Raw genomic sequence first — 22,404 nt, 5'->3', positions numbered from 1 at the left:
CCCTGTTGCGTGGATTCTATTGGACAGGAGCTAAATGAACAACACGGAATCTGATTGGTCATCACTGCGCTGGATCTGTCGACTGTACAATGGGTGTGCCTGTTACTACGTTCGAGATTATGGAATATGTGAAATAGGGGACATTTTGGTGCCGTAAAGGTTGGCTGTCTTCTGCTATTAAATACTGCAAAGTATCGAGGACGGGAAGCCTTTAACGAGGGAGTTTCTACGTAGACGTGCCGCGCAATGGCGTCGCTGACGGTGCGGATGGCGTATTCAAAGTTGTCCTACGTATGACGGCTTTCTTTCCTTTTTTCTGTGGCAGTAGTAGTAAGGAGCGTAGCATAAACACGGCGTCCACATGTCACGATAAAGTATGGACGGGTGGAGCCCAATCGTTGCGACAGCCTCGGATAATGACCGTTCCAGCTCCGAGGGGGAGTACATGGTGGAGCCCGGACCGGAAGATGAAACCCGGGAGGAGGAGGTGGGCAGAGAGCAGCGGGGTAACGTAAACCCGGAGAGGATGGACCCCGGGGGTACCGCCGCTGTCGGGTTTGGGATAAGTGGGACCGGAGAGGGCAAAGTGGTATTGGGTCGAGTGGGACCGAGGGACGAGAAAGAGCTCCGGTACCTGCACTTGTTGTGGGAGCCCGGACGAGCCGAGCTCGGCGCCGGTGGTGTGGCAAGCAAGATGGGGAAGGTGACGGGGAGGAGGGCCAGGCGGCCGCACAGAGTGGTCCGGAACCTCGGCCCTATGGGGAAAGACATCTACGGTAAGGGACAGCTACAGGTTGGCCACGTTTGTTTAGCTGCAAAATACAGAATGTGTGTAGTAATATGTAGACTCAATATCGTGACGGTGTTTTAGGTTTGTGAGTATGTTGGTTTATAGAATATGCAAGCTAGGTCCCTTGAAAACTACACACCAGTAATTTAGATATAACCAAACAGGTAGGCTAAAGGTAATACAGTTCTAGCACAGTGTAATGCAGTTAATACCAGAAGATATTAAGATATGTCATATTATGATTACCAAAATCCCAATAGCTATCTTGTCTCATGTAATAACATGCTCAGTGTTACACTGATAAACACCATGTACAGTTGCAATATCAGTGGCTGATCGAGCACCCCCCTCTTGACAGTGTAAAGCCAGTGAATGGCTTATCTTGTATGTTGCTCACATGTCAAGCAATCAGATCCCATTCATCCACTCATAAAGCAATATTTACATACTTGTCATTTTGAATGCCGTATTTCCACAGCTGCGAAAAGGCTGAGGGAAGCGGCGAACAGCAACGACAGCGACACAGGTATGGACGGTGAGGTGGATTGCAGTAAAAAAAAAAGCCTCGCAGGTGGTGTAAGGTAAAAGGTGATCACAGTTGTGTTCTTCCAGTTCGAAAGCTCCTGCAAGATGATACAGACCCGTGTGCAGCAGATGACAAGGGAAGGACGGCCCTCCATTTCTCTTCCTGCAATGGCAATGAGAGCATTGGTAGGTTGGTGATTGGTGAAATCATGTATAATGCATGCTGCTGTTTACCATACTTCAAGTAATTCTCATTCCCTTTCTTTTCCAAATGTCCTTTTCTTTATGTCTGTAGTGCAATTGTTGCTGAGCCACGGCGCTGACCCCAACCAGCGAGACAGCCTGGGAAATACCTCCCTCCATCTGGGTAAGAGAGAACACATCACCCTGACCCTGTAAAACCCGCAGCACTGTGGTCAGTAAAGCATGTGACTGTGGTTTCACTCTGACTCGCAGCTGTGCAGCTGCTTTACGCCCGCACCTGCCAACGCAAAGACGCACTGCAGAATGACATAAAAGCAATGTTTTAGGGACGTTTTAGGCATGCAACCAGTGTTTTTTTTTTTAAACACTTTTATTCTTGTATTTGTGTCACAATTTACCCATTTTAACCTGTGTTTCTGCAGCGGCCTGTACCAACCATGTGCCTGTAATCACCACATTGCTGAGAGGAGGTGAGACCTCTTTGTATACATGTTGCTCAGTTTCCCATTGTAGGAGAGCCTGGGGCGCAGGATCAACTTAATTAATTTAAACTCTATATTCAAGGTGTTTGTTGCCCTGAAGGAGCATATTTATATGTATACACAGTATATACAGTGTATATCGCTTGCCAAAAATACAGCAAGTGCCAAAGGGAACCTCTAAATGTAAGTTTGTCTTAGTCTTAGTGAGTTTATCATAAACATTATATAAAGCAATGGTGCTGCTGCCCTGGTTTCATGTAGATGAATGCAGTCTAACATGATCACTGATTGAGAACGGTGTTCAAACTGTTTCACAGTGCTCCAGTATATAATGTAATTTAGACACCTGTCGGCCATATTTTCTGTGGCTGCCTGAACATTTCCCACCAAAAGAAGGCTGCTTAGAACAAACGGAGGCTAAATGATTTCAACCTAAAGTAATTTAGAACGTTCCACTAAATGTAGTTCAGGTGTAGGATTGTAACCACTTAAATGATCTATAACAACACTGGTCCTTTAGTCAGAGTTAATAAACTCAAGTGTGATTATTATTCTATTAGAATTGAGAATGAATGAAAACGATTTAATACGCATGTGTATCTGATAGATTTGTGCTCTTATTGTCTCTGTCAAGGAGCCCGTGTGGACGCCCTGGACCGAGCAGGCAGGACCCCTCTGCATCTAGCACGCTCCAAGCTCAATATTCTGCAGGAGGGAGATTCACGCAGCTTAGAAACCCTGAGAGGGGAAGTCACACAGGTAGAGAAGGCTTAAGTTGCCCGGCTTTAGGCTTTGGGTAGATCCTGATTGGTTCGGGAACTGCGTGCTTAATTTATAGATCTATCAAATACGTTTGACTTTCCCTTGTAGATCATTCAAATGCTGAGGGAATACCTGAACTTAATGGGCCAGAGTGAAGCTAAAGAGAGGCTGGAGCACATTTCCACACAGCTGCAGCACACACGCACCAAAGAGCAGGTGAGACCGACATACTCATTGAATAGATCTCAGATTTGCATGTTTAAAAACCAAGATTTGTGGTTTAACTAAACTTAAATGTTGACTTTTTTTTTTTTTTTTTTTTTACATTTGAATGTATTGTTTATTCTTATGGATTTACTCAGATTTCACTAACACTTATACATAGTTGAATGTATTTTTCCTCTTATTTTTTCTATAGGTGGATGAGGTGACCGATTTATTGGCCAGTTTTACATCACTCAGTCTACAGAAACACAATTTGGGGGATAGGTAAAAGAAAAAGTGTATAGAGAGCTGAAGTCTTGCTGGGTTCCAAGAAAGCCTCTGCTGCAGTAGCCTTAACCAGACAAGCACAACCACACTGAACCACAATTCTGGGGGTTTCTGTTTATATTCCAAACAAAATATTTGTTTACAGCATTACTCTACAGGACCGTGACAATTCAAACAAGATAACACAAAGATTCTTTTGAAATATTCTCATCTGGGTTAAAATGAAAAGATGCTCAAATACTAATGCCCAGTACTTCAAGTTAATGGATATCTATTTATAGACAGAAAAGAGTATCACATGTTAGCTTTTCAGAAAAAAAAGGTTAAAAGAAACCCCTTAGGGAAATATACATTGAAAACAGGAAACTAGTGGAACAGAAGCCAACCCAGAAGTGCAGCGGGATCTTCGCTCTCTATCGTGTGTGTGTGTGTGTGTGTGTGTGTGTGAGTAAAAGAGTCACGGCTGTGTCTATGTACTCACTTGTTCTCTTTTTGCCTGCCATTATTAGCCAAGTTCTTCGATAATTATGAGACGTATTTCTCATGAAATGATTAAACAGTTTTCACTGTTGTATTTTTGGTTTTCTTATTGACAGCTTCTTTGTATCTCGTTGCCTTTTCTCTTGTATTGCATGTCATGTTTGTATGTGAACCGTGCTGTAAAAGAAAAATTTGAAATATTTGACTGTTGTTGGAAATGGAAATATATGTGATTCAATAAATCAATATGTTTGGCTATATTTGTCAAATATCGTCTTTTATACAATACGATAAAGAATGTTCTATCTAGCTGGGTTTCCGTTCTGTAATTTATTGCTTATTTCAATATCAATATATTCAATGGTTGAGCCGTTAGTTCTCATTTTGCATAGTGAAAACAGAAGACCGTAGAGTAGGAAACGGAGCAACAGCAAGTGCTTTGTTAATGTGGCTTCTTTTCCTCTACGCTGATTGGCTGCGTTACCAAAGCCCCTCCTCTACGTTGACACGTCTTGTGGCTTCGCCGATAATAAAAAAAATGGCGACCGGACCCGCGTAAATTGGAGATCCATAGAGGTAGTAAAATTTAATAAACACATTATTTCCTCTCTTCCTGGTGTGTATAAACATCTCAAGTTATCACCCCAGAGGAGATTGAGACACGAGCAGAGTTAAATGTATGTTTGGCACGTTATTTTATGCACTTGAGCCGACCGCGGCCTAACTGTGGGTGTGAAGCCTCGGGCTTTCCTCAGTCGCTTTGACCGGCAGGCTGAGGGTACGCTCAGCGAGACCCATTCGAGTGCTGGAAATGTTGGGAAGCTAAGGACTCAAAGTGAATGGAGAGGGGGGTGTGTTTGTGTATCTTTACGAAAGTAGGCGGGAGTTTGTTTAGCTAACAGTTGTTGAGCTATTTTGTAGGTGACGGACCACAGCGTTATTGTAACACAGCGTAACTTGTATTTTCCTTCAATAAGCAGCCATTCATTGAGCACTTCCACACTTTTGAGGAGCGTTATGTTCAGGTTACCTGCAGCTCCAGTGTTACTTGGGCAGCTCAGTGTGGGACTAAGCCGGAACAGCGTTAGTTGTAGCAACTGAGTACCTATTAGAGTGTAATTACCTTTGTTTATGTTTATGTTACGTTACAAGATACGAAATATGAAGCCATAAATGTCCAAGTTTTCCACTTTGTTATTGTGTGTCGTCCAGGATAGATATTAATACCGTAACTTGCATTTGATTTGTTTCCCTTGGTGTTGACTTCACAGGTCAGTATCCTGCCTTGTGTTGTCAGTGACATACTGTGACAAATAAACGTGTTGACAAAGCCAGAGCCATGGCTTTTGAGGAGATCAAGAATAAAGGAGGAATGGGTAATGTCTGCCGGCAAACTGCATGTAGTTGTACTTTGTTCCCACTGTACAGACTTATCAAACATATGCACATTTTTTTGCAGTCAGTAACACAATGATAAATTAAACGTAACTGTTGCTCCACTGATTTGAGTGCTAGTTTGCACAAGAAACGGAGAATATTTAAAGAGACTTAGACATCGAAGCCGTGTCTAATGTTCTCATTTTTAAAAATCAAATCTTTACTTTTAAATTAAGGATTAAAACACTCAGTTCATTTATTCTAGACGCAGGGATGGAAGGAGACAGAGGCCTTGTAGCTGGTCGTAGCCAGAGAGAGAAGAGGAGGTCGTACAAGGATCTGTTGAGGGAGGAAGAGGAGATTGCTGCTCAGGTCCGAAAATCATCCAAAAAACGACCCAAGGTAGGTTATCTGTCAACATGAAGGTGACTATATGGTTTAATACCACAGGATGGTTTTAAGAAATGCCAATAGTTATGGTGTTGTAGCACATTTTAATATTTTGAACCAATTTATCTATGAATGAACGGAAAGCAACTCTGTCATTCAAAATCAGGATTCCGAACTCTTCGCGGTCGGAGGGGACTCGCACAAAAAGAAGAAGAAGCATAGCGATGACTACTATAACAGAGGTGAGAGGTTGTTATATTGTAATAACCGTTTAAGTTCACAAAAAAATGACTTCAACTGTATTTACTTTTTTTTCTTTTCCTTTGTCGTCCCTGTATCAGACCACGATGGTTCAGGTCCACCTTCCCACAAGAAAAAGCACAAGTCGACAGACCGCTCCCCTACCGTCTCGTCCCCCTCCTCCTCCCACCCGACAGACACAGCGATGGGCCTCCTGCAGGCTATCACCTCTCCGCTGGCCACAGGTTCGGACCCCAGCCCCCACTTACACAAGAAACCCTCCTACCCACCCTTCTCCTCGCACTCCTCCAAGGACCGCAAACGTGAGGGCAGCAGCGGCGGCGGTGGAAGCAAAGGGAGCCACTCCTTCTCCCACTCCCGCCCCGCGTCCTCGTCGTCGTCTTCCTCCAAGAAGCACTCCTCGTCCTCCTCAAAGTCGTCGCTGTTCCACGGTGGAGCTCCCAAAGAGGAGCCCTTAACGTTACGCGAGGCCGACGGTCTGAAGATGAAGCTCATCATGTCGCCAGAGAAAGAGGAAGGTGAGAGCTTCCCGTTCCCGCCCCACTCGTCCAAAGGAGGCGGAAAGAAGGAGAAGGATAGAGACAGGATGCCGCACTCGAAGGCGCCCAAGAAAAAACTGCAGCAGAGCCGAGATCCACTGCCTGTGGTGGGGAAAGAGGTGGAGGTGGAAGGTAAGATAACCCTAAAATATGTTCCAGGGGATGCAAGTTATGTTATGTTTCTGATAGTAAGGTTGGAATAATGCTTCTCCGGGCTACACGGAAGCAAACATACACAGGTGTGGTATGAACATGTTCACGTGTGTGTTTCATTCAGACTTGTATTGATCATTTTACTAATATTGTGGTATCAGAAACATGTTGGTTTTCTGATCAAACAAGTGCTGATGAGCTGTATTGGCACAGATATTATTGGTGCACCTGTAGTGCCAATGTACCATACCACCTTAAATTATTTTGACCCCCATGATAGATTTTGTGTTGTTAATTAATATTCATTGATGTGTTCCCTGTTCCACAGGTCATTACGGAGGTGGCATGGGAGACGAGAGCTCTTCATCTGGGGTTGAGCTGGAGGCGGGTGAGCTGGTTATAGATGACTCATACACACACATGTCCAAAAAGAAGAAGAAGAGCAAAAAAAGCAAGAAAAAGAAGGACAAAGAAAAGGACAGAGACAAGGAAAAAAGTGGGAAGGACAAAAAGCACAGCAAAGGATTTGGAGGTGAGTTTTCTATGTGTTGATACAACAAATAAAGAGTCGCTTTTCTGCTGCACACAATCGATACTTGTCATTACCAATCACGTCATCTTTGCGTGACATTCTTCAGACTCATCGAGGGGCCACAGCCACTCCCACCCCACTGTCACCCACAGCGCCGTCGGTCCAATGTATGCCATGGGCACGCCCGTCCCTCCACACCACCACCAGGGCAACGATGGAGTGACGGAGAAGAAGAAGAAGAAAGAGGAGAAAGATCGGGAAAAGCACGAGAAGGAAAAAGATAAGGTAGGAAACTGTTCAGGGACGTTTGTTGTTGGATCGGTAGTTTAAGTTGCAAAACGGCCGGCGTGAAAATTTAGCTTTGAATGCCAAAAATCTCAAGTGATGAAATCAACAACCGTGCGGGACCTCCTGCAGATACTTCTTCTGGGCTTCTGTAAGACCCACATCTGTCAACATCATTTGGAATTGCTGACTACGCAAAACTCACTTTGAGCAATTTACAAGCGAGCTAACAGCTGCCTTTTTATTTTTAACACACTAATACGAAAAACAATGCTTTTTTTTTTCCTTCTGCGTTTGTTAATCATCAGTTCATTTCTTTGTCCTCTCTTAGCCCAAGAAGAAGAACACAACAGCGTATCAAGTGTTTTGTAAGGAGTACAGGGTCAACATAAATGCAGAACAGCCAGGACTAGGTGGGTGATGTTATGACATCCAGTATATGTTATGACACCAATCGGCCTCTGAAATATCACTAAAATACACATTTTAAACTATGTGTTTCTCTAATCTGCAGTCTTTGGTGAGCTAAGCAAAAGGTTGGCAGAGGTGTGGAAGGCGATGCCAGAGAAAGACAAATTGGTACGTTTTTGTCCTTATTTGTACTTGATATGGGAAAAGAACTTTGAACATCGCTCCCACGCTTGCAGTGCACTAAATGTAGCGTGTCGCTCTGTGTCCTGTGCAGGTTTGGAGGCAGAAAGCTCAGTATCTGCAGCACAAGCAGAACAAAGCCGAGGCCACCACAGTCAAACACAAGAGTGTCAACGAGGGCAAAAGCAAAGGTATTGTCGACTTTAACTCAACCGATCGATGATGATTAATACGTTTTATAATTTCACAACTTTTTGTCCTCTCGCCGTCAGTTCTCTTAACGGTTTGTGTTTGTGTTGGGTCATGGAAGCTGTAGGAGCGGTCACAGGGATGGTGTCACCGAGCAGAGCATCTGGCACTATGTCACTATCCCCGGCACGAGTCCCAGAGGTCGATCCCATCGATGCAGCAGCTCACCTGCAGCTACTGGGAGAGTCCCTGTCCCTGATTGGGCATCGGCTACAAGAAACAGAGGTGAGTTTCCACATGCAGGCGGGCACATACTGCATTTACAGGCCAATCTGCAGTGGATGTAACCTATAACCTCTAAAGCAGATTAATAGATATCAAAAGTAGACATAACAAGAAAGAAACTCCACGTTTTTTATTTGAGGCGTTAACAAGATGTTTAGGAGTGAAAGTAGCTTGAAGTCTGCAGCCGTTGGTGTGGAAAGAAACACTTGACATCATCTTTTTGGAGAGGCAGCAAGGACGGATTGAAAGCCTGCAAGCCTGTGCTGTGAATAATTTAGAAGCTATTCATAAGAAAACTAGAATGGTACTCGGAGAGCGCTGACAGTGGTGCATTCAGGTGCTCCTCGGGTAGTCCCATTTCTTCTGTGTTTTCATCGTAGTCGTAATATGGAAACATGGAAGATGTGTTGTATTTTATTGCTTAAACACATTCGCTTTTTTTAAAGTTGTTCCAACTTGAGGGGGCATTCATGTGAACTTTTACATTTGCGAACTCATTACGACACCACGTGAATGCAACACAAAGGCCCTACCTGACAGTGTTATTGAAAATGAAGCATAATGCCGGTACGAAAACACAAACAGCATAAAAAAAACAGGCTCCTTTCACCCCCTGGAGATGTGTCGTTACTAGTATGCAGTGGAATAAGTGGGTCATGTGACTGATGTTTCTTCGTGTCAGGGGATGGTGGCAGTGTCCGGGAGTCTGTCTGTTCTTCTGGACTCCATCTTGTGTGCGCTGGGACCTCTGAACTGTCTCACCGCACAGATACCACAGTTAAACGGATGTCCTCGGAACGTCCTGGTAAAGTATTAGCGTTTGTAAATGTTGTATGAATTAAACTACTGCGGGTGCTTTCAGCCTGACTTTAGTTTGATATACATTCAGGTGTACACTTGGCAGCGGTCGTGTGCAGTTTCCTAACAAAGCTCTCTCTCTCCCTTTCTGGCAGTCGAATACGTTGGACAATATTGCCTACATCATGCCTGGGCTGTGAGTAAAGGATGATACTCGAGGTTCAGTGACTTGGCATCAGAAGTCAGCAGATGTGACTGGAGGGGTCCTGAACAGGAGGGACCTTTGGACTTTAATTTAAGCCACTTGCTCGGCATCTGAAAACGTGGATATTTCTAGCGTCAACGTTTTTAAAGTGTATTTTTTTAAAAACCTTGTTCTCTTAATTTTTTTCTAATTGTTATATTTTTAAATGAAACATTTTACTGAACACGTTGATCTTTCTTGGCATGTCAGCTTAGTTTTATTGTTACTGTACAGTGTACAGAGTGTATGTAATGTAGTGAGTGTATGCTGTTGAGTGTTTTGTCTACATATTTGATTATTTTTTTTTTTTACTTAAAAGTACAGGAACATGTAAGTAATTTGGTCACGATCAACATAATATATTTGACAGCTGCTCTTGTTTTTACTTTTACCATGTAAACAATGCTGTCATGCCATGATGTTTTATACATTTGATATTTTAATGTGCGTACAGCATTTCCATTTTGACTGCTCTGTAGAAAAGTGATAGAAAAAAACACCTTACGGTGCAACCTTGTTTTAAATCAGGAGCTGTTCAATGTCAGACATTTAACAAAAATGGCAACATTAAAACTGTTTCCAAAATCAGCTTCTGCTTGTTTTGTTTTCATTAGCCATGCTTGCGGCTCGGCTCTGGGGAGGGCAATGTCGGTCGGTCGGTTCACAAATACCTCAACAACCTTCTAGACAGATTTGCACGAAATTTCATGGGGGCCAGAGGATGAATCCTAATGAATCTGTAATTTAATTAAGCTCCACCACGAGGTTGACATTTGTTTGTTTTTTTAGTGAATCGTCTTGAGAACGGGTACAGACATCAATGCTCTCTTTCAGGATGAATTATAATGACATTCCCATCAGACCCAGCTGTTCTCTGAGGCTAATTATCAACTATTAACATGCTAAACTACCATGGTACACATCACACCCTGAACATTAGCAGGGGTAGCATTGTGATTGTGAGCATGCCGCTGTTAGCATTTAGCTCGTAAAGCTAACAGCTGCTAGCATGTAGACTCTTAAGTAATTACTTTATTAAATAACATACAAGGTTGATCAGGGCTTTACAGCTAAATCATAAATAATATACTTGCCTATTTGCATTAAACCATGGAAGTAATAATAAATGAAGTCCAGGGGGGGGGGAATACTTTTTAAAGGGGCTTTTATAAGTTTGTGGGCTGAAATGCTACGAAAACGGTAACGGACCCCGGGCAGGTCCGCGGGCCCCGGTTTGAGACGCCCTGCTACGCCAGGCACCACAACAGATGGAGCTGTGTCCCCCTCCGGCGCCGAAGTCAGTCAAGTTGAGTCCAGCAGTATCACAGGAACGAGGAAGTGCGATCATCCCAGATTCAGCGCATAACACGGCGGTGAACGAGCGCAGACATGTCAACATCTGCCGCACAGTCAGGTAGGCTGAGCACTGTTGTATCTCCGTGTATCGTAAGATCCGTATCTGTGCGACACAACGGGAGAAAAGTGAGAGGGAGCGGCTCCCGGTGGACTTTTTACGGTATTTGTGCGGTTTGAGAAGAGACACGACAGCTACAAAGGGCGCTGCCATTTCGTAGAAATGTGAAAACGGTAACGGTTAAATGCCATGACATCATTTAACACAGCTGACTTCATAAACAACAGATAGTCTGGCACTTTTAGAAGGAGGATGTAAGAATTCAAATAATTATATTGTCATAAAATGCTGCCTCTACTTTTGAAAAGCTTGTGTAGTCTCTGGCCAACATATAAACACATGTTTAAAAATAAACCATGTACAGTAGACTGGACCATGATGTGGTTTTTCCACTGCCGTGTGTCTCCGCCCTTGTTGTCGGTGCTGAGCAGCCGATCTGAGGCTGGTGGTGCTGGGCCGGACCGGGGCCGGAAAAAGATCGGCCGTCAGCAGCATTCTGGGCCTGCACGAGCCTCCTCAACAGGGCGCAGATGCTGCCGCCGTGCAGGAGTGCAGCAAACACCGAGGAGAGGCTGCAGGTAGACAGGTAGGAGTGAAATACACGCAGTACACCACACTGCAGCGGAGAGGGGCAAGTATAACGGCAACATACGAAGTTTGGAGACTTATTGTCATTATAGTGACACGTTAGTTTGACCCCTTTAACACTCACATCTCTGATTATAAGCAACAGAGGGCACTCAGAACAAGAGTTGCCAATTACTCCCTTATATTTTTTTATGTAAATGTTATTAATAGATTATGCATTTGTAGGCTATGCAAGATCATATCAAGTAAATTATAATCCTATATGTAAATGAATACATCTGCATGCAGATATGGATACATATACATACCTGCATACAAAGATATGCAAACGTAGATGCTAATATTTTCTCTCCTGCTTTCCATAAACTCTTCCTCCAATTCTATATTACTTCTCTTAATTTCCTCTGTTTCATTTTGTTACAGTGAAATATCAATTTGTAGCATTAATGCGCTTTTTTTTTTTTTACCTGGATTTTATGCTTCTGCCACCTCTCGGTAGGTGGCGGTCGTCTCCAGTCCGGCCTGGTTTGGCTCAGGCTGCGACCCCGAGGAAAGGAGGAGACACATATCCTCCTTCATCGCCTTGTCCAGCCCCGGGCCGCATGTCTTCCTGCTGTGTGTCCCTGTGAACCAGCCAGCCGACGGAGAGGCCAATGCGCTGGACGTCCTGGAGAAGCTATTCGGCCCTTCTGCAGTCAGCGCAAACACCATCGTGCTCTTCACCCACACCGAGGAGCTGGAGGAGGACGAGCAGCTGGAGGCGTACCTCGCCACGTGGCGCAAGGACCTCCGGGAGCTGGTGGAAAGATGCGGTGACCGCTACCACACACTGGAGACCCGCAGTGGAGAAGCAGAGGAGGGGAACGCCGTTGAGGAGCTGCTGGAGAAGGTCGAGCAGGTGGTGAGTGTGAGCGGGACGCAACACTGCAGCTGTCCTCTGTACCAGGAGGCTGAGGAAAGAGTGAGAGAGAGGCAGGTAGAGATCGTGAGACGGAGGAGAGGAGGGGACCAGGTGGCTCCCACGGACTCACAACCGGAGGAAAACATCACAGAAGAAGAAATGGAGGCGGTCCGGGAAGAGGCAGAGAGGAGCGTAGGTGACTTGGATGTGGATGTGGATAGTATTTTCCCCTCGTCACCTGCCTCCTCTGCGCCCTCTTTTCTCTGGGGCTTGTGGGAGAAGCTGACAGGCTGGATGAGGTGGCTGCCCAAAATGCTGAGAAGGGAGGCCCTGCTGGGAGCACTGGTCGGCCTGTTTGTGGGAGGGCCGTACGGGGGCATGATGGGAGCCACTGTAGGATCAGTGGCTACGGAGGTGGGGAGAAGAAGAACACAGAAAAGTAAATGAGAGGTCATCTCATGTTAGTGTGTCATGCATTAAGTTGCACCTTAAAGTCACTTCACTGTGTTCGGCACACCATTGTATTAGTGAGCTATTTGGTTCACCAGCTGGCACCTGCCAAATAATATTTATGCTTGACCACTGAGCACCAGTACTTATATTTTCTATTGCAGAAGGGATACAATTCTCTAATCAAGCATACTGTATTATCATATATCATATCATATGGCTTTATTCATGATTAATAAGTCATGCTTCACAGATCAGTAATAACCAATGAATGGGAACAATGCTTACCAGTTTGGAAACGTCCCTTTGGCTAGTGTTCATCTTCCTCTAGTATATCTTGCTTTGTCATTTTTCATTAGCTCAGTTATTCATCTTGATGACTTAACTTACTCAGTGACTGAAGTTATAAATGTCAATGATAAATAAAGTTGTCTTCCACGACAGTGTTCAAAAACGTCTGCAGATGTAGATGTTATTAATCCTGCAATAACACAGTTTGCCACTCGGGGGCAGCAGAAACAAACTGAACATAACGTTGATATATTAGCACTCAAGTCTGTATGACAAATGTGCAGTGGTGGAAGAAGTATTCTGTTTTCCTTCAGTTACAAAAGTTTAAAAAAAAGCCCCACTGTGTAAAAATATTTAGTTACAGGTAAAAGTCTTGCATTCAAAATGTTACTGAGGTAAAAGTCCAGAAGTTTTAGCATAACAATATGGCTATAGTACCAATAATAAAAAAATAAATAATTTCTTTATTTCTTCCCCAGAAAATTTTGAGCGTCAAACTATTAAATAACTGCATTCTTGAGAATTTCTATTACCAGTTTAGCCTTGCCACATCACCCCCTTTTATAACTCCAGAATCACAAAGCAGGCTAATCACACAAAATGAAACAGGATACACTAATCGATTGTCACAGAAATACCTAGAAACCAAAATCCAAAAAGATGCCGCAAGCCCCCTGGAGGACTGGCAGGAGGAATAGCATGCGGGTGGGCAGAGTTGCTCCTGTTGACAACCTTGCGGTCACAGATGAAGGCAGGACCACTCTGGAGGTTGGCCCCGTATGGCGGCGCTGCTCTGGTGGCCAGCCTAGAGGTTAGCGACCAAGACTGCATCCCTCAGAAGGACGAAGATGGGGAGGAGCCCCCTCTGGAGACACGTGACGAAGGTGGGTCGGATCTGGAGGCAAGCGACTGCATGACTTTTGTCAGGGAAAATAGTTTTTTTTTATAAAATTGTCATGACATACTGAATTATTAATTCATCATTAATTATGAATGAAGTCAATAGTATAGCATGTCGAAAAAAGTCATGAAAAAGTCATAGTTAAGCACGAATAAAGTCATAAAAAAATCATAGTATAGCATGATGATCAAATTCATAAAAAAAGTCAATAGTATTCCATGTTGTAAATAGTCATGATAAATTCATAGTATAGCATGTCGACTAAAGTCATAGCATTGCCTTTTGGAAAAAAGTTACAGTATAATATATCAAAAAACAATCATAGAAAATCGTAGTATTTTATGTTGAAAAAAGTAATCAGTATAGTACGTCAAAAAAATTAGCAATATGAAATGTTGAAAAAAGTTGGATAATATTGTATATGAGGTCAAAAAAGTGATTCATCCATACAATAGTATGACCCTAGTATAGCATGTCAAAAAAAGTCATAAGAAATTTTACTTAAGCATTTTGAAGAACTATACCACAAGTCAAAAAGATATAAAAAGTCATTGTTTGTCCAAATAGTCAGTGTAGTCATCGTAGTACGTTAGAGAAAACGTTACAAAATCGTTTTACATTATATAAATTAATGTAAATCATGTCATAGTGTAGTTAGTTTTAAAAAGTAAGTTAAAGTGATCTTGTATCATTTCATAAAAAGTCGAAGAGTATGTTATAAAAAGTGCTATTGTAGTATATCATTAAAAAAAAATATATATATATATATATAGTATTTTATATGATAGAAAGTCAAAGTATAGTATGTCCTAAAACACCATTAATTGGCATAGTAGATAATGTAAAAAGTAATTCATAAGTTGTATATCACTGAAGTCATACTACAGTATATTGCATGTCATGAAAAGGTAAAAACTAAAGCATTTCAGAGAAATGTCAGAATAGTTATATAGTGTCAGTAAAAAAGTCATAAAGTTGGTATAGTATGTAAAAAAAAAAACAATCGAATCACAATTTAAGAAAAAAGCCAAAGCATAGCGCGTCCTAAACATTTCAGAACAGTTTTCCATAAAAAAGTCCTTGCCTAGTATATCAAAACATCTTTTTATAGCATAGAAAATACATTAGTATAGATTACCATAATGTACACGTCTCTGTACATTATGTAGTAAAAATGTCATGTCATAGTTTGCCACTATACTATACATTTTTCCAACATGTTCTACTGTAACTTTTTATGGCATACATACATGCCTATGGCATCCTATAGTATTACATATTATACTATGACTTATTGCAGACATCTTTCTTCCATACTATATTATGACTTTCATGAGATAATGTTTTGAAGTTTTTACAACACACTTTTTCTGGCATGCTATGCTTTGACTGCTTTGAATCACTCCACTGACTGGCTGTGTGTCAGAGGTGGAAAAATGTAACTGAAAACACTTCTCTTGATTCATACACCTCACTATTGTGCAACATTAAATATTAACTTCACCAACTCAGACTAATTGCAACCCATTGTCGCTTTCCCAATCCAGAAATGTACTTAATGGTATATACTATACCAAGACTTTTGATGAAATTTGAATGACATACTATCAATCAGAGATCAGCGCCCATGTACGCGAGCGTTGAATATGAGCCAAAAGAATAAAGTCCTGGGCATGGAAATCAAACGAGCAGAAAAACACCAAAAAGCAAATAAAACTGAGGGAAAGTGGAGGTTCATCATTATGAGCGAGCCCTTCCGCATACAAATAGTGATTTTATCCATTTGCAGTGAGGGCGATAAGGAGAGAAAGGGAGAAAACTGACCATGCAACCCGGGGAATGAAATACCTTCAAGAACCTCAGATAATATTTTGAAAATTGATCCGGCACACAGATTAATTACCGACACAAGACAGATGTGATTTCTTAATGCATTAAAGGTTTTATTGAAATAATCAAAATAATCAAATAGGCAGGGACTGGAGCTGCTGTGGAGGAAAGGATTTGAATGGCCAATTACAGTTACAATTTCAGCTGAACTCTAAAACCATAACACAACATTCAAACCTCAAATTTCCTTTTCAACATAAACCAAGTAAAGCTGTGGAAACTAAGCTGAGGCCAATGGTGGGGAGGCAAACTACGCTGAGGAGCGCCCAGAGGTGCTACCGCTTACTCACCTCCGGTGCAACACAGCGCTGATGTTGATGTTGTGACCCTACTCACCACCTCTGATCTGGGGCATTTGCACATGGAATCACACGTAAGCAGGACAACAATGGGTTTCCAACAGAATGAATGCTCAGCCAACATGTCAGACCAGAGTTTGAACAGAGGGCAGTCAACTAAGTTTCCTGTTTAAAAAAAGCTACCATGTTGAGCAATTACTTCAACTACATACCAGTAACACCGACTACTACCAGCCAACAGGTGCATTTTACAATCTGGCCCTAATTAGGGAAGTGGTTGGGGGAGGGGCCAGGCTTGGGGCTGCGTTAACCAACACAAAACCTTATGTTGCATTCACTGGCACTAGGCCGGGGAGCATTCCCCACCTAAATCTACCCCCTAGTCTTTGAATCGTTGACCGGACGATTAAAACTTACTGCCACGGCCTAAAAATGGCAGGAACACTATACAGGTACCTGAGAGTTCGTAGCCCCTATTGCCCAACTCCCTGTTGCCTGGGGTAGGTGATTGACTCCAAAGTCCCTGAGCTAGACCAACTGACTTTCTATCAGGGGACCATCTCGCACATGTTGATCAAGATACTTGGTAGCGCCCTCAATAGCATGGCGTAGCTGGGACTGCTGTTCCACGATCCAGTCATGGGTGCTAACGGCTACAGGTACCTGCACCCCATCTTGATGGCAGAGTTGGCTTCCTGTAAAACACGAAGGTCAGATTGAATGTGGCAAGGGAAAACTGAGATGAGAGCTCAGAACACCCGGTCCATCGTAGCCGGCAACCAACCTCTAGGATGAAGAGTAAGGAGAAGTTAGCATAGGCTATGACTGAAGAAGCCCCCATACTACTTTTAAGGCAATCAAAGCTCTGCTCACACTCCTCCGTCCATGCAGTAGGTCGACTCTTTCCTAAATGGTTTCCAGGATTTTGTGCCAGTCAGTTCAGCATACAGGCAACGCAAAGGGACGGCCAGCTCGGCCAAACACCTGAAGAAGGCGTCGGTAGTAGTCGTTTGCAAATCCTAGGAAGGAACGCAACTCAGACACGTTTACAAACACCCCTCACTTTGCAATTACTTTATCACAAAGCTGCACATCCAACACAAAGTAGCCGACAAAGCAGCACTTATTCTCAACCAGTTGCAAGAACGGAGCATTTCTGGGCCCAAAATTTAAAAAGCAGGTGTCATATTATAGGGGGATATAAACTAACCAAATAGATTCTTCACAACTTTGTGAAACAAAAAATGGTCGAATGAGTGGATTATTAGTGGTCTATAAATAAATGATAAATTACTTATCAACCATTCAAATATTATCAGTCACAACCCCTTTACAAGTCATCTCAGAGAGCGGCACCACATCAGGTTAAAAGCACTTTTGCAAAGAGGCAATACTAAGAGACTTCCACATGATGGAGACATTGACCTTTGTATTGGAGAAGTTTCACACGTTTGATGAACCGAGAGATAATTATAATAATAATAATATAATAATAATTTCCCTGTCGTGTCCCGAGACGTTTTCCTTCAGTAACTCATTTTTTACACAGTTTGATCAAGTTCCTAAGATTGTTCTCTAACTTAAAGATGTGCAGCATTTACCAAAGGCAAGCCTTTAAGCATGAGGGCACTTATTCTCTAAGATGCACTTTAGTAAGCAGCATCAAATACGCTGCAGAATAAAGTGAGAGGATATGTTATTAAACAAGAGCCCAGGATTCAGGCTGCATGAACTCATGAGCCCCAAAGTAGCCGTCTCTCCCAGACTCTCTCCTCCTTACACAATGGCAGGTTATGGCTTTGACATTGATGTAATTGATACTCTGCTAAAACCGTCAGTCATAACCCATCCTTACATCTCTCTCTCTCTCTCTCTCTCTCTCTCTCTCGTTTGCTCTCCCAGTGTATCTCTAAACTGCCTGCGGCTCTGCCTCAGGAACAGCTAGGCGTTTCCGAATGTGGGTGGTCCAGCCGGGGGTGGGAGGGAGGGAGGGAGAGGGAGAGAGAGAGAGAGAGCGAATTAGCCCAGCTCTCGTGTTTCCCAAAAAGAGAAGGGAGGGAGGGCAAGACGCGAGAAAGAGAGAGTGAGTGAGAAGCAGCGAATGCGAGGAAGAGAGAGAGAGCGAGAGTCAAAGGCAGAGAACAAGCTCTGGGTCTAGGCCTACATCTGTCTTCCAGATGTGGCCTCCACAGTTGTCTGAAACAAGGGGAAAAAAGAGGGTTTTAAAAGTAAAGGAAAATTGGTGCTAAACAGTTTTTTATTGTCAGGGATTACACATACAGTATACACTACAGTACACAGTACCAGCTTAAGAATCCACCAGCCAGGATATGCTGCTTTTTTCTTCTTCTTCTCTTTATGAAACTGCAATGAAATAGCACACTAGCACCCTTGAAGTTAATGTGTATGAACGAAACACCTGTCAAAATATTATGCCGTCATAGTGGATACACACCGCGGATGAGACATAGGGAGCAATGATAGACTTGGCATTATGGAGAAAACTTAATGAGATTTTTTTTTGGAGGGGAATTTGTTTCTTCAGGAAGATATGGGACACAAAAGTATCAAAAACAGCACAAAGGAAGGCCAGGTCGGTGTCAGAGCGTCGGCCAACCTCCACTCTTGAAGGCGAGACGTCATCAGGACAAAATAAGAGAAATGGATGGAGAGTTTGATTTGTGCCTGTGTGTATAAGCAAAGCCAAAATCTGAACAAACATGTGAGGGAATCACCAGTGAGCCATCATTGACACACAGGCTGTAACTCCTGCTCCTCTCCCTCGGAGCAAAAATGTTGTTCTAAGGGCCTTGTGGTCCCTCTGTGGATTGGGGGGCAAGTCCGCCGTGAGAGACGTGGACACCGCAATATTTTTTTGTTATCATCGCGCCCTATGGGCTGGAAAAAGACAGCAAACCAGAGGAAAATAAACAGGATGACACACTTTTTCCTGAACAGCACAGGGCCGTTTCCCCTTCGCTGCTGGGTTACACCAACATCACACTTTATCATAAAATAATCCAAACTGTTTGCCTTAAGAGTGATAATAACAGCATTAGTTATTAACGTAGTTCTACTGACCTGGGTTCTTTCTCACAGAGTCACAGAGAGCACTCAATCTGTGACATTTGAATATTCTAACTAATTGTGTAAATCAGCTGATTCATCTGAACACAATAATAACTTTAATTTAAAAATGCAGTGCTGCTCTGGATGAGCTCAGAGAGTATTATCAGCATACATTAAGACTCCTGACAAAAACAAAAAAAAACATGTTTTAAGAGTGCAATGATATGGTGCAAGTAACTTTTTAGTTAAAAAAAGAAAATCATATTTAAAAAAGAAAATGTATAGATTTCAAAAACTTCATTTTTATAATTGAATACCGAAATGATCTGTCTCATTTAAAAAAAATGAAAAATATTGGTGAAAATACAGCAGCACTACAGAAATATAGCAACAGCAAGAATACACCGTACGCAAAGCAAAAACAATGTGAACCACCGGAGAAAAATGAACGCGCAAATGCCACAAATCAAATGTGTAAAATACTCAACGAGCTATTCAACAGGACCTGGTTAACAATGTGACCTGCAGGCAGTGATCTCTGCGTCTGATTCCAGACTGTTTGTGTGCCAGCAGGGCTGAGACAGCGGTGTCCAACGGCTGGCGCTCTCCTCCTCTCTCTGGGTGTGCTCACTGTGAGCCCTCTCATCTTTTTCCCATTAGAGCTGTTTTCATGTTCCTTCCTAGAGCGAGCGTGTGTGGCTGCAATTGTTTGTGAAGCAATGCTTGCCCCCATCCAACTGTGTTTGTGTGCGTATGTCCGTGTGTGTGTGTCCACCGTGCATTTATGCAACAAACTGCCCAGAATATAATAGAGAACTATATATATATATATATATATATATATATATATATATATATATAATGGGATCACGTTTAATTGTATTTATCTTTTAATTAAATTGAATTATTGCAGTGCACAAGATGTCATTAAAAAATTGGCCAAATGTATTGCAGAAGTATTTTCAACACTTGGAGAGGCAGAATGTGAGATGCAAAATTTAAAACAGTGGTTTCCAACCTTCTTGTTTTTTTTAACGTACCCCCACAGCCATGTCAGATGAACTCAAGGACCCCTTCACACACCAGCCATGTTCCAAATGTGTTCACTTAGAATGGTTTTAAACGGAATGCTGTTTAACACTATTAACTATTTAAGGACACAGTAATTTTTTCATACAGTTGAACTGTCAATGTTTAGGTTGGTTTGGCCAAGTTTGCATTAAACTACGAGTGGCAGAAGCATTTATCCGTAACTCTTAGCAAGATATTTCAACTGTTTATCCACTGCCTGTGGCTTACTGCATTTTCTTTTTTTCAAATTAGTTGAGCTAATCTTTCCACATACCCTGGCAACAGTGCAAGTACCCCGGTTGGAAATCACTGATTTAAGTACCTCCACGAAACACTAAAAATGAACAGGAAGAAACATCGAATTGCTCCAAAAACTATAACTCCCTATTTACGAATGTATTTTTTTGGTGAAAGAGAATGCATTTGTGTGTTGCTTGCCTCGTCACAGATGACTCTGAAGCAGTGCAGCTGACGCAAAGCAGCTCCCATCCTTTAATGTGAGCAGAACCTGTCTCCAGACTCCGCCACAAAGCGCCAGGACAGACAGGAAAGAATACAACAGGAAAGAAGCCCCCAGACAACATGAATACAAAATCACATGCAGCTGCTGAGGTTAGAGCTCAGACGGACACACAGACACACACCCACACACACACACACACCGAACCAGACGCATGTGTACCAGCAGCCTTTTGGAGATAGGAGAGGCACAACTCAAGTGGGCCGGTCAGCATGAGAGTCACCTTTCATCCCCTCACGCCGGGCCGGGCCGGGCCGGCCTGACCTGAACCCCGTCCAGATGTTCTCTCATGGACAGAGACTGAAGAAGAAGAAGAAGAAGAAGAAGAAGAAGAAGAAGACGACTGAGGCTGGATAATGTTGTGTGGTCTGGTTCAGGTTTGCACGCCCCGCCGTCATCCGTCTGTTAAAAGGGATTTCTAAATATGGTCGCCACATTTGTGTCTTTTATTTTCACTCTTACAACCTTAACATACGTCCTGTCACTTGGATACCAAAGAGGCATTTGGGTTTAACTGCTACCCCATGGCGACATGTCAAAATCAGACGACGGTTAATGAGTTCCATTGCGACTCAGTTCACTTGCCAAAGGGGCCTGATAAACAGCGAGTAGGAGGGTAAGGTCGTGGACTTGTGTGTGTGTGTGTTAGCCTTCTGTGGGATGTTTCAAAGCAAGGGAATGGGATGAGTGGAGGCGCGCGGATGGACGAGGACGGCAATTACATTAGGGAAGGGGAAGAAGTGAGCTTTTATGAAGCTTAAAGCTCGCTGCAGGAAGCCAAATTTACAGGAGGATGAGGAGCTTTCTCAGCGTTGCGGTGAGATAACGCGGCATGAGAGAGGAGGGAGAGCGCGAGTTAGCGGTCCCACACCACACCTCCTGCAACAGATGGGCTTTGAGGACTCTTGGGGGGTTGGCTTCAGTCAGAACAGAAGACAACTCACTACTTGTGGAGCTGTGGTGCGGGTGTTGGATAGCCCCTGAGCTCACCATAATTGATGAACAGTGTGGTCCACATTAAGTGACATGCGCCGTTGGTTGTAAGTGGGTGCGATGATTGGGGGGCCTTTTGAAGCCGGGGGGGCCGCGGGGCTGTCTTTGAACCGTCAACAGAGACCCCTTTTCTCTGTAAAGGACACCAGCCTGCGGTTTGGTCGCAGAGCTCGGCACAGGCCGAGACACACACACACACACACACACACACAAGCAAATATGCAGACAAGCACACATACGTTACCCTTCAGTAGTATTACAGGGTTTGGGGGGGAGGTGATCGTATTATTCCTGCTCCAACACTGACTTAATTCAAGGCAGATCTGACCCGAGCTCGTTCCTCGCCACTCCTGCTCTATTGGATCAAGTCTTAATCCCGGCCTCGCCACATGAATGGGAGACACAAAGAGGAGCCGCACTCACTCCTGCCACAGACATCAAATGTCACTCAGGTCCATATGCTGTCAGCTTCTGATGGGTATCGCCGTGTCATGTGAAAGCCGAGGGAGCTTAATGGAGGCCGGGGGAAGACCAGAGCTGGAGACAGACAGGGAGGGGGTGGGGGGGGATTGGAGCCACGTCTCTTGAATGCAGTACGCGCCGTCAAACCTGGAACTGATCTCCCGGCGCCCTGTTGT

The 22,404-nt window shown here is 43.4% G+C and overlaps 3 protein-coding genes across 3 annotated transcripts; all 3 read left to right on the top strand.

Moving 5' to 3' along the window:
* Positions 1 to 69: 69 nt before the first annotated feature.
* On the top strand, positions 70 to 3,991 carry ankrd54 (ankyrin repeat domain 54). The gene is made up of 8 exons (XM_076083658.1): positions 70 to 776; positions 1,269 to 1,316; positions 1,403 to 1,501; positions 1,611 to 1,682; positions 1,942 to 1,989; positions 2,636 to 2,760; positions 2,872 to 2,979; positions 3,182 to 3,991. The coding sequence occupies exons 1-8, from the start codon at positions 377 to 379 to the stop codon at positions 3,254 to 3,256; spliced, it is 975 nt and encodes a 324-aa protein (XP_075939773.1). The 5' UTR covers positions 70 to 376; the 3' UTR covers positions 3,257 to 3,991.
* A 237-nt stretch (positions 3,992 to 4,228) lies between these two features.
* Positions 4,229 to 9,967, top strand: hmgxb4a (HMG box domain containing 4a). Its single transcript, XM_076083642.1, has 13 exons — positions 4,229 to 4,311; positions 5,007 to 5,111; positions 5,378 to 5,514; positions 5,669 to 5,744; positions 5,844 to 6,434; positions 6,784 to 6,987; positions 7,094 to 7,272; positions 7,604 to 7,685; positions 7,787 to 7,851; positions 7,958 to 8,054; positions 8,174 to 8,337; positions 9,020 to 9,142; positions 9,291 to 9,967. The coding sequence occupies exons 2-13, from the start codon at positions 5,075 to 5,077 to the stop codon at positions 9,333 to 9,335; spliced, it is 1,800 nt and encodes a 599-aa protein (XP_075939757.1). The 5' UTR covers positions 4,229 to 4,311; positions 5,007 to 5,074; the 3' UTR covers positions 9,336 to 9,967.
* A 666-nt stretch (positions 9,968 to 10,633) lies between these two features.
* On the top strand, positions 10,634 to 13,190 carry LOC142941650 (GTPase IMAP family member 7). Its single transcript, XM_076083655.1, has 3 exons — positions 10,634 to 10,793; positions 11,225 to 11,379; positions 11,881 to 13,190. Exons 1-3 carry the CDS (start codon positions 10,769 to 10,771, stop codon positions 12,727 to 12,729), a joined length of 1,029 nt encoding a protein of 342 aa, XP_075939770.1. The 5' UTR covers positions 10,634 to 10,768; the 3' UTR covers positions 12,730 to 13,190.
* The last annotated feature ends 9,214 nt before the right edge of the window (positions 13,191 to 22,404 follow it).

The sequence above is a fragment of the Anarhichas minor genome, unplaced genomic scaffold (genome assembly GCF_050575085.1).
Source record: "Anarhichas minor isolate MPS153535 unplaced genomic scaffold, ASM5057508v1 ptg000007l, whole genome shotgun sequence".
Classification (NCBI taxonomy): domain Eukaryota; kingdom Metazoa; phylum Chordata; class Actinopteri; order Perciformes; family Anarhichadidae; genus Anarhichas; species Anarhichas minor.
Note: the sequence above shows the minus strand (reverse complement) of the source record. Positions and strands in the feature narration are given on the sequence as shown.